We start from the raw sequence: 12,635 nt of genomic DNA, 5'->3' as shown, positions 1-12,635 counted from the left end.
TCAGTTGTTGGGTCTCATTTCCTGGCTGCTTTCTCTTTGTCTCCATTTTGAGTACAACTTGCAGCTTTTTATCTTTGGCCTTTCCTAACAAAGATGTGATTATTGGTCAATATTCCTTAGCGTGTTGAACACTTGTTCTCTAAAGGAAGCATTGTTGCATTGAGCTGAAATGTGTTCTCAAAACTTTATATATTAACTTCCTGTGATGTACTTAAGATAGATTCAAATTCAACCAGAAATTTGCATTTGAATATTGATAATAAGACTTCTTTACAGTATTATCGATATTCAGAGAAGTGTGAGCTTTGAAGGGTGAGTGTGTTTTGATTTGTGTATTGTTTAAGAAAGTGTGAATTGGATTGGTTCTCCTTTAAATAAGAATGGATTCCAGTTTTGTCCCCCTCCCTGTCTCCTGTGTTAGTAGCAAATGGCATCCAGCCTGTTATTTGAAACCAACACTTTTATTTCTTTGTGAAGGTATGCACTCACTGTTATTTATACTAGCAGTAAGATCTATTACCTGAACTAGTTTCAAGAGAACCTATACAGTGGTACCTTGGTTAGTTTATGAACAACTTGGATTAAGAACGCTGCAAACCCAAAAGTAGGTGTTTAGGTTTGTAAACTTTGCCTTGGTAGCAGAACATGTTTCCACTTCCTGTTGAGTGTGTTCCAGTTGTAAATTGAGTCCCCCACTGCTATGGAAAAGCACACCTTGGTTTAAGAACGCTTTGGTTTAAGAACGGACTTCTGGAATGGATTAAGTTCGTAAACCAAGGTACCACTGTACAACAGTTTGTTCCCTTCAGTTTCTATATAATATTAGTAAGAACACATCAACAAGAGGTCATTGCCTCACAGTGATCTCTCAGTTTATTCTATGAGTGAATATGAGGAGTCACACATGATAATGAAATTTGTCCATTTACAAAAGGTTTGTATCAAACGTGAGAGAGACCAATAACTGATACGATAAAGGGATATTTCTCTGATTATTCATCTCACTAGTAACAATAAAATAGATAGCTGCATTGTAGGTGACAGCCTCAATTGATACACAACTCTGATGGCTAGCTGTAGGGTATAGTGATTTATGTTGCTGACAATTACTTAGGCAAAACACTCACATAAATCAAGAAATGCTGAGAGAAATTGGTAAGTATTAATAATATGCTTCATAATGTCATCAAGTAATGAAGCAAATAGAGGGGAAGAAAGAGAGGAAAGCAAAGAGCTGTAATTTGTTGCTAGGCAACACTTGGCCAATTTTTCTCTTGTTTCTTGTGGGTTATCTAGAACCAATTAAGGAGACCACCAGCTCAGGGCTGGCCCTGCCATTAGGCAAAGTGAGAGGGTTGCCGCAGACAGCTGATATGGGGTGTCGTGAAAGGGTAGCAAATGATTAGTTATGCAGTTATTTTTATTGTTGTTGTTTTCTTGTTTCTTTTACTGCTGGGAGAGGCAGAAGTGCTTTGGGGGTTATTATTATATTTTTGCTTCAAATTCCAAAATAACTTAACCAGCCTTGGGTGTTATGTACCTTGACCTGGAAGCAGGAACACCATGCTGTTCCGCCCCAGGTAGCAAAATGTCTTGGCAACGCCCTGCCTGAGGCTCTGGTTGTCACAGTTTCACTGGGAAAACCATGATTTACAAAGCCCTGCGGCAGGGAAAACTCAACACTTGATCAGTCCCAGTTTTAAAGCAGCAGCACAGCATGTGCCTAGGCTGGCAGACCCTGAAGGCTCAGGATATACTTTGCTTAGAAAAGTCTCATATAAAACCTCTACAATCTTCATATATAGAAACTAATCCTTGTGATGATTGTCTAGTTATTTTGTGAGGAAAACGCAGATGGGAAGGAGCTTTATTATTTGTACCACAAGTGTCATTTATCTCCATCCAGAACACGCTGCCTTCAATCTAGATTGATTCTAGATCGTGCTATCCACATGGGTGCGTGGTAAGGGTTTACTTCTAAACCACTGGTTCTTGCCCAGGTGAGGGAGCAAACTTTTAAATAAAAATACAACTAAGAGAAAATCAAAGCAAAGTACCCAGCAGAGACCCGGCTTATTTAGAAAATCTATTGCACAACAGAACAGTCTTGCTAACCATTGGTTTGGTCATAGAATCATAGAATCATAGAGTTGGAAGAGACCACAAGGGCCATCGAGTCCAACCCCCTGCCAAGCAGGAAACACCATCAGAGCACTCCTGACATATGGTTGTCAAGCCTCTGCTTAAAGACCTCCAAAGAAGGAGACTCCACCACACTCCTTGGCAGCAAATTCCACTGTCGAACAGCTCTTACTGTCAGGAAGTTCTTCCTAATGTTTAGGTGGAATCTTCTTTCTTGTAGTCTGGATCCATTGCTCTGTGTCCGCTTCTCTGGAGCAGCAGAAAACAACCTTTCTCCCTCCTCTATGTGACATCCTTTTATATATTTGAACATGGCTATCATATCACCCCTTAACCTCCTCTTCTCCAGGCTAAACATGCCCAGCTCCCTTAGCCGTTCCTCATAAGGCATCGTTTCCAGGCCTTTGACCATTTTGGTTGCCCTCCTCTGGACACGTTCCAGTTTATCAGTGTCCTTCTTGAACTGTGGTGCCCAGAACTGGACACAGTACTCCAGGTGAGGTCTGACCAGAGCAGAATACAGTGGCACTATTACTTCCCTTGATCTAGATGCTATACTCCTATTGATGCAGCCCAGAATTGCATTGGCTTTTTTAGCTGCCACGTCACACTGTTGGCTCATGTCAAGTTTGTGGTCAACCAAGACTCCTAGATCCTTTTCACATGTACTGCTCTCAAGTCAGGTGTCACCCATCTTGTATTTGTGCCTCTCATTTTTTTTGCCCAAGTGCAATACTTTACATTTCTCCCTGTTAAAATTCATCTTGTTTGTTTTGGCCCAGTTCTCTAATCTGTCAAGGTCGTTTTGAAGTGTGATCCTGTCCTCTGGGGTGTTAGCCACCCCTCCCAGTTTGGTGTCATCTGCAAATTTGATCAGGATGCCCTTGAGTCCATCATCCAAGTCGTTGATAAAGATGTTGAATAAGACCGGGCCCAAGACAGAACCCTGCGGCACCCCACTAGTCACTCTTCTCCAGGATGAAGAGGAACCATTGATGAGCACCCTTTGGGTTCGGTCAGTCAGCCAGTTACAAATCCACTGAGTGGTAGCATAGTCAAGACCGCATTTTACCAGCTTCTTTACAAGAATATCATGGGGCACCTTGTCAAATCCCTTGCTGAAATCAAGGTAGGCTACATCCGCTGTGTTCCCTTCATCTACCAGGCTTGTAATTCTGTCAAAAAACGAGATCAGGTTAGTCTGACATGACTTATTTTTCAGAAATCCATGCTGACTATTGGTGATCACAGCATTCCTTTCTAGGTGCTCACAGACTGTTTGCTTAATGATCTGCTCCAGAATCTTCCCTGGTATTGATGTCAGACTGACTGGGCGGTAATTATTTGGGTCCTCTCTTTTCCCCTTTTTGAAAATAGGGACAACATTTGCCCTCCTCCAGTCTGCCGGGACTTCGCCTGTTCTCCAGGAATTCTCAAAGATGACTGCCAGTGGTTCTGAGATCACATCTGCCAGTTCTTTTAATACTCTTGGATGCAGTTCATCTGGCCCTGGAGACTTGAATACATCTAGACTAGCCAAGTATTCTTGTACTATCTCCTTAGTTATTCTGGGTTGTGTTTCCTCTGCTGAATCCTTTGCTCCAAATTCTTCAGGTCGGGCATTGTTTTCTTTATCGGAGAAGACTGAGGCAAAGAAGGCATTGAGGAGTACAGCACTTTCTGTGTCCCCTGTTTGCATTTCACCATCTTCTCCTCTGAGTGACCAAAAAAATGATTTATGAGAACCGTAGCTTGTTAAGTATGCTGGAAATTGTAGCTCAGTGAGGGGGTAAGCCAGTTTGGTGGGGAAATGTCTGGGGTGTGCACCATTTAAGTGCATAGGACATGCTTTCAGTGTTGGTTCTTCACATGCCATCGCATTTTGGTGTGGCCAACCAACAGAGGAAAACAGAGACATAGGGTCCCTGCATTCTCTAGGGGGCTCCGCTGAGTTTGATTAGACAAACAGTGTCTCTACCTGAGAGATGAAAAGTCATCAGGGCATGTGGTGGCAGCAAGATTTTAAACCAGAAGTATTTTTTAACCATTGTGTCCACTTTTTTTCCAATTAGTAAATAAAACTATGGACTGTATAGCACCTTGAAAACAAGCTGCATTTGCAGAGTCATTGAAGAGAATGACCCAAAAAGATGGGATAGTTCACCCAGGCTTTAACGATCAGCATTGTTTTAGGCTTTTATTGTCTGAGATGGTAATAAAAATGAAACAATCAGCACTCTATTTACACCCAGGAGATTATTCTTCTTGCTCCATGACCTGAGGTGCCATGGAGAAGGACCTTCTTCTGCTGAGTCCTATAATGCTGATATTAAAAGTTTAATGAAACAGAGCATTAGAACACAAAGTGCAGTGCTTAGACTGCTCCTCTTGTGTTTTTATGTCCTTTGCATTAGTGTGAACCAGTATTTCTCCATAAATGCATAGAAATAATAGTTGTAGTTGCTTAAAGGCTTTATAGCACAACATCAGCTAGTCCACAAGAGGCAATGCAAAGCTAAAAAGAGAACATGTAAATAATACCTAATAGAGTCAATTGGGATCAAAGAAAGTAGGAAGAAAGTGTTTGCTATGGATCAGCCATGTGTTCTCTAGGTAACATTTTTTGTTCAAATGCAGCGATTTCAAGTAGGGAAGTCAGAAAGTCTTGTAAAATCCTAAATTCAACTTTTTGTGAATGTTTGTTCATAGTCATTTCCTTCCTTTCACTTGAGTGGCCATTTAAAAACCTCTGTTCCATTCTTTCTTAAGTGATCCTAGCCAATTAAGAATCATATCCTGGATGTAATGATGGTACGGAAACTCTGGGGTCAATCAGATTTGACGCTTTCCCAAGTGTCACTAAAGGTGAATGGCTAATTTGGACTCAAGACATGTGGTCTTTATTGGAAAGATGACTAAATAGCAGAGGGAGGGTGGATGCACCTTGGGATCAGACTACATGCTACCTTACACAGAAGTCAGTTTCTCTCCCCCCTCCCATTCTGTGGCAGATCAGGGAGGAAGGCAGTAGTCACCCATCAAACCATTTCACAAGCCACATCTAAAGATAGTTTAAAATGAATAGGTAAAGGTAAAGGGACCCCTGACCATTAGGTCCACTCGTGGCCGACTCTGGGGTTGCAGCACTCATCTCGATTTATTGGCCAAGGGAGCCGGCATACAGCTTCCGGGTCATGTGGCCAGCATGACTAAGCCGCTTCTGGCGGACCAGAGCAGCGCACGGAAACACCGTTTACCTTTCCGCCGGAGTGGTACCTATTTATCTACTTGCACTTTGACGTGCTTTCGAACAGGTAGGTTGGCAGGAGCAGGGACCGAGCAACGGGAGCTCACCCCGTCGTGGGGATTCAAACCGCCAACCTTCTGATCAGCAAGTCCTAGGCTCTGTGGTTTAATCCACAGCGCCACCTGTATCCCTTTAAATGAATAGCACACATTTAAATTAGAAGTGTGCTACAATAATAAGGAACAATGTGGACAAAATATGTCAAATGTTTTTCCAGGTAGATGATCATCATCATCATCATCATCATCATCAAACAAACTAACAAACAAACTTCAGTATTGAGGGCAAATTAGTTTATGTCGGGTAAGTAGAGTAAGGAATGTTAACTGAAATTTCAGTTTTTCTAATGTCTTTGATGAAGTTGCAAGCTTCACAAATGCATGCCTTTCAGTTTCATGTCTGCTTAGACAACAGTTATCTTTGGTTACCTGGAGCTGAACTTCTTGATCTTGCCTAAGCATCAGTGCCACCCTTATTGATGTCATGTACATATCATAGAGACACCATATATGTGTGGCATTAATCAGGATGACGCTGAAGAAAACATGGAAGTATTTGGGGATATAAAGAGGAAACTTCTTACAGGGATTTGTTTGAATACCTTCAGTTTCTTGGCAAAACTGCTGATCAGTCTCAGCCAATCCCTTCTCACCTGACCTTACATTCTGAATTTGGTTGATCTGGTATATCTGGCTTGCTGTTCATCTGATTTTGTAATGTTAATAAATACAACCATTCTCCCAATGTCTTAAAAGTCTTCTTTGTAGGTGTGGGGGCAATTGTACATTTTTCTATTTTAAAAAATGCAGATCAGTTTCACGTTCTAAAATCTTTTCTTTTTGCTTGTTTCTCCCAGTTTGCTCCCAGTTTTCAAGAGGAGTCTTTGCTATTTTTGGATTTTATGACAAGAAGTCTGTAAATACCATCACATCATTTTGTGGAACACTTCATGTCTCCTTCATAACACCCAGCTTCCCAACAGATGGAACACACCCATTTGTCATCCAGATGAGGCCAGACCTCAAGGGAGCACTTCTGAGCTTGATTGAATATTACCAGTGGACCAAGTTTGCATATCTCTATGACAGTGACAGAGGTAAGGTGTTCTTCATAACTTACAGAAATTAATTTTGAACCACAAACCTAACTGAAATGATGTAGGAGCCCGAGAGTGCCAAGTATAACAGAAAAGAACAGGTTTGTAAGTTCTGGCCTTGGGTGCTTAAGGAGAAAATGTGACTGCTGTAATATAGTAAGTAGCAGACTGAACTGCCACCTGGATCTAAGACATTGTTTATGCGTCTTTTTTCTTTCTTCCTGGAAAAATAAATAAATCAATGGGTGCATCTCTACAAGTCATTTCAAAAGGACTCCTGCAGAGGAAAATATTATGTTAGAACCAGTCCTTTGAGAGTAATAGATGACTTTCACTTAAAAGTAATGGTTTTCACAGTATGAATTTCCCTAGGGAAACTGGGTCAGTTGTCATGTAGGCTCCCGGTGCATATCATCCGCCGATCTATACCAAGATGGAAAATATTACTAGCTGGAACCTTATTGAATTTTATTTGTAGTTATCCCTGTGGAAAGCTGTGGCAGTGTTTTGTTAAATGAAGAAAGTTCACTGCAACTCCCTCACTCTAAGAGCATTTTTAATGGGAGAAAAATGTTTTTAAAAGATGTCTGTGGGGGAACCTAGGCAAAAAGGTAAAAAAAGTGTGCAATAATCTGCTGTTAAAGTTTCTCCTTCCCCTTTCCTGCTGCGTTGCAGTTAGAGGTGTCAGGTAGGGACACTTGCAAAGTCAGATACCCCTGTTCAATGTTTGTAGGTGGTATCAAGGTGAAAAGCCTTGTCCAGCTCAAGTGGACCTCTTACTGCAGTTCTCCTTGTGTAGGTACCCTTCACAGGTTATGACTTATCCGTCCAACCATTCCCTGGGCTGTTGCCCCAAGCCACCCACTGCACCTGCATCTCTAGAACATGACATTAGACTGGGGGTAGAGACCATGTTTATCCTGTGCTTTACACAGGAAAAGACCAAGTTGTGCCTTGTGAGGAAGGCAGGCATTGTTTGCCAAGGAATGGGAGTGTCACATACAGATCCAGTTTGGATATGTATTTTCATCTTGCTATGCTGTGGCTTAAGATTAAGAATCTGCATTTCAATTTACCTGGGGATTGCAGATTTATTCATGTTAGGGTTTAATACTACTAGTGTTTTATTAGTATTAGGGTTTTAGGGGAAAGCTAACTAGCCTGGTGTACCAGGGAAGGCTGGAAGCATTGGGGGCTGGAGAGAGAGTGTGGATCTGATGATTGTTCCTGACTTGCTGAAGCTATGGTCAGTTCAGTTTAGACTCTGAAAAGAGTACTTATGTATAAAAGCATTTCTGATTTCCTTCAAGCAGCAGCCCGCTCTGCTTGTCCTGATCCCTTGTGTAAGGTGCTCAGTAAGGAGCTGTCCCTGAAAGGGAGCGTTGTCCTCCAATATGCATACATAGAGGTACTATCTACTTCAGCATGAGAAGTGAGACCAGGGAGGCAGGGAATAATTATGGCTGATTAGGACAGTGCTCTCGAAGCTACTAACATGAGTTTCACCAAACCGCGGGAGGCTGTGGAAGACAGGAGTGCCTGGTGTGCTCTGGTCCATGGGGTCACGAAGAGTCGGACACAACTAAACGACTAAACAACAACAATGTAAAGGGAATGGGATGTATTGCAACTGGTATGGTGTCCTAAAATGTAGCCTGTCTTAAACAGCACTAAGTAGGTGAGTGAGTTATTTATTTCTTTTATACTATTCAGATCTATTTTTAAAGATTTGAATCAAAGTTAATCAACTAGCAAATTTAAATTAGCATATATTTAGAGAAAATACCATGAGCATTAACAGTTCATCCTCTTGGGGAAACTTTTGACTTTCTCATACAAAAGTGTTCAGGGTCTTTTGGTGTTTACGAAAGCCTTCTAACCATAGATTGCACAGGCCACTAATGATTCTGCAGAAATGAAGCCATTCTGCTTACAAGACCATTTAAGAGGAATTGTTTTTGACAATATTGTGACATTAAACTACTGCAGAAGCACCAGTGAGTTATGGCTTGGATTCGTTCTGTTGCTCATGTATTATATTTTTCTGTTGTGGAAACTGAGGCATAGGGAAGTGAAAGTTCTTATCCTGGAAAGTTCTTATCTTGATAGGCTTGCTTGCAACACTGCAAAGTGACATTTAACTAGTCTCTATTGTCTCCGTTCTTCCTGTAAATATCCCTGAAAGCCATTTTACAAGCTTCGTCTTTATTTAGGGCTGAATGATACATTATGCACAAGTACAAGCTGGGTCTAATTCAAATTGTCTTTTCCCACACTAAATATCTTGCAAAAAAAGTGATGGGTGAAGAAAGGTCTGTGTGTGTGTGTGTGTGTGTGTGAGAGAGAGAGAGAGAGAGAGAGAGAGAGAGAGAGCGCACTGGTTTTTTTCCAAGATTTTTAGTCTGCTCCCTCCCCAACACAGCTGCTTTCCCCTATTAGAGACACACATCTGGAAGGCTATAGTCGAGGGAAACTACTTAGAGGAGTTTGGCAATGGAAAAGTGTCAAGTGGGGCATACATGCACACTTTTCAGCTTCATGTCACCTCCTTCGAAGTTGGTGTTCTGGTTTGGGTTGTTGTTGTTTTTTTAAGGGGCCCATGGGTTGAATTGCATCAGTTTGCTTGTAACGTCTAGTTCCGCTCATATAGCCTCTTTTTGCATTCACACACACAAGTAGCTGCCTTGTGGGAGGAAGGAAGTTTATGCCCCTGTTTATTTTGCAAGCTCACCTTTGGGAACTACAATTCCCAAAATGCTTCATTGCCTCATTAAAGAGCTTTGCCAAGCTATAAGACACTTTTAAAGGGCCCTTGACACACATTTTGGCCGGCTGTCACACTAAAAAGGCTTGTACAAGTGCCAGAAACTTATGTCTCTTGTTTTCAGCCTCCTAGAAGAAAATAAATCTCATTAACTGGGACAAACCAGAAATGCTGGATTTACCTGTTAAAGGCGTTAGAACTGAAGAGACACAAATATTTTAAGAATTGGACAGATGAAAATTTTTAATTGGCAATAATTACTTTTAATGGACCTGTCTAATAGGAGACAAAGGAAAAGAAGCGAAAGGAAGATAAACCTCTGCAAAATAAACACAGAAGGTGCAGCAGGGTGCAAGCAGAGATAATTTTTGAAATTTGGGGGATGAACCAAGGGTTCTTGGCAAATGAATTTATTGATTCAGGTGCTTGGTAAAGCCTGGCTTTGTAAAAACAAAGACTTTGTCTAAATATGATTATTTTTGTACTGCTGGAATTTGTTAACTAGGTTGGCATTGTTAACTCATTAATGTAAGTGTAACTATGTTATCATTTTTTAAGGGACTGTATTTGTTTTACTTTGTTATTATTACTCTTTTTTAAATACCTTGAGTCTCTGGAAAAATAAGTGGGATAGAATTTTTGTTAAAGGTTTATTTTAGTCAGATTCCAGATGTATTCCTTACTCAAAATAGTGTTTTTAGGAGAGAAGCAATTTGGCATGTAAGAAAGCACCTTGAACACATCCCTATAATGTTTCAGTGTACTTACTTAAACCTTTATTTGTGGTCCATGTTTGGATGTTTACAGGCATTTCAAAACCTTGAGACCTGGAATCTTTTCAAAACATGAAAGCTCAAATTCTCAGACTTTGGTCCCATTTTTGCAAATTTTGCCCATTTTTAGGTCCATAACTGCCTGTTAAGCTGTCAGTCATGTTTTTGTACTGAACATTTTCTATAGAGTCCTTTTTTCTTATCTTTAGCAGCTGGGGATAGCAGTCAGGATCTCTGATGGAAAAGTAGGATTTTAGAGATTCCATGGTACAATTGATTCCTCTGGTTATTTATTTATTTATTTATTTATGGAACTAAAACATCACTCTGACATTTCACATAATTTCCTCATCCCCTTTGACAGATTACTGTCCTCACCAGGCAGTCTCATTATGGGCACTTGAAGTTCAGGAGTGTTTTCCCTTGTTCCAAATTAGGAGCTCAACATTTAACATATTAGAAAGGAGGCTCATTATATTAGATTCCCTGTTCCGCTCAATCCACCACTTTGGATAGTATAGTGTCAACATGGACATGTGCAGTAGTAGCAGGAACCATATACAGTACAAGGAATTTTTAAAAACCTTAGGGGGTCCTCTCCACACTCCAGAAGTAATTAACTTGTTCGATTACATTGGCCCTTTTGACATTTTCTATAGTGTTTAACAAGCGGAACAATTTGCTAGCTTCTTCAAAGGTTACTTTGCAATACTTCTGCTCTCTAAAACTGTAGCTGCACTGCAGGATAGCCTGGGTTTTAGTTTTTTCAGCATTTTGATCCACGGCCTTTTCTTTTTCTATGTATTGTAGGTAATCAGGGATTGTGTAACACAGAACACACAAGAAAAAGTTTAAAAAGAGCAAGGGGAAGATTAGAGTGGGGCTGAGCAGCCACTCAACTCTGCCTGCACATAGAAACTGATGCCAAAAGCATACCCTCCAACATTTCTCCAATGAAAATAAGGATATCCCATTCCATAATGATAATTTATACCCCACACATCTTACTGGGTTTCCCCAGCCTCTCTGGGCAGCTTCCAACATATATTAAAAAGACAATAAAACAGTAAACATTTAAAATATTTAAAAATGCTTCCATATGCAAGATTGCCTTCAGACAGCTTGGGGGGTCAGATAACTCCATATCCCAGTGAAAATAAGGACACCCTACCACACCCTCCAACAATTATCCAATGAAAATAGGGATGTCCTAAGGAAAAGCAGGACCTTCCAGAATCAAATCAGAAACTGGGATGGCTTCTCTAAATCAGGGATGTCCCTGGAAAATAGGGACACTTGGAGGGTCTGCAAAAGCAAGAGGCTAGAGTGTTGGACTAGGGTCTGGGATCTGAACTGGTAATGATGGACTAAAAACAAAACCTTGGGGTCATAGTAGCTCAATGCAGAGGTTGACCCAGTGTGCAGCAGCTGGAACAAAAGGCAAATTTAATGATAGGGATCATTAGGAATTGAAAATCATAGAATCATAGAATCATAGAGTTGGAAGAGACCACAAGGGCCATCGAGTCCAACCCCCTGCCAAGCAGGAAACACCATCAGAGCACTCCTGACATATGGTTGTCAAGCCTCTGCTTAAAGACCTCCAAAGAAGGAGACTCCACCACACTCCTTGGCAGCAAATTCCACTGTCAAACAGCTCTTACTGTCAGGAAGTTCTTCCTAATGTTTAAAATAAAATAAAATAAAACTGCTGATATCATAAAGGTAAAGGTAAAGGTACCCCTGCCCGTTCGGGCCAGTCTTGCCAGACTCTAGGGTTGTGCGCTCATCTCACTCTATAGGCCGGGAACCAGCGCTGTCCGCAGACACTTCCGGGTCACGTGGCCAGCGTGACAAGCTGCATCTGGCGAGCCAGTGCAGCACACGGAACGCCGTTTACCTTCCCGCCAGTAAGCGGTCCCTATTTATCTACTTGCACCCTAGGGTGCTTTCGAGCTGCTAGGTTGGCAGGCGCTGGGACCGAACGACGGGAGCGCACCCCGCCGCGGGGATTCGAACCGTCGACCTTTCGATCGGCAAGTCCTAGGTGCTGAGGCTTTAACCCACAGCGCCACCCGCGTCCCGCTGATATCATAAAACTGCGGCCACCCTTGGAATATTGTGTACAGCTCTAGTTGCATCACGTCAAAAAGGATATTGTAGAGCTGAAAAAGTTTCCAAGTAAGAAAACCTGAATGAGGAAATGTTGCCGCATTTGGGACTTTTTAGTTAGAGGAAGACGAGAAGTACATAAAATGGTGCATGGCATAGAGAAGGCGAAGAGAGAAAAGCTCATAGCTCATGGACATCCAATGAAAGTGAATGCTGGAAGATCCAGTAAAGAGAAAATACAGAACTTCTTCACACAGTGCATAGTTAAATAGTGGAACTCACTTCCACAAGAGACAATGATGCCCAGCAACCTAGATGGCTTGAAAAGAGGATTAGACAATTTCACGAAGGAGATGGCTATCAATGGCTACTAGCCATGCTGGCTGTGCTCTGCTTCCACAGCTGGAGGCAGCAATGCTTCTCAATGCCAGTTGCTGGAAA

At 41.6% G+C, this 12,635-nt stretch overlaps 1 protein-coding gene across 8 annotated transcripts in view; it reads left to right on the top strand.

The window, feature by feature from the left end:
• GRIA2 (glutamate ionotropic receptor AMPA type subunit 2) overlaps positions 1-12,635 on the top strand; it is a 75,844-nt gene that overhangs the window by 31,810 nt on the left and 31,399 nt on the right. For all 8 annotated transcript variants that reach the window (XR_008332174.1, XM_053403004.1, XM_053402999.1 and 5 more), the window contains exon 3: positions 6,306-6,545. Coding sequence is in view for 7 of the 8 variants with exons in the window: in XM_053403004.1 (XP_053258979.1) it covers positions 6,306-6,545 (240 nt within the window). In the remaining variant the exon portion in view is untranslated. The remainder of the gene's footprint in view (positions 1-6,305; positions 6,546-12,635) is intronic.

Source organism: Podarcis raffonei, chromosome 9 (genome assembly GCF_027172205.1).
Source record: "Podarcis raffonei isolate rPodRaf1 chromosome 9, rPodRaf1.pri, whole genome shotgun sequence".
In the NCBI taxonomy this organism is placed as follows: domain Eukaryota; kingdom Metazoa; phylum Chordata; class Lepidosauria; order Squamata; family Lacertidae; genus Podarcis; species Podarcis raffonei.
This window is presented reverse-complemented; position numbering and strand designations above follow the sequence as displayed.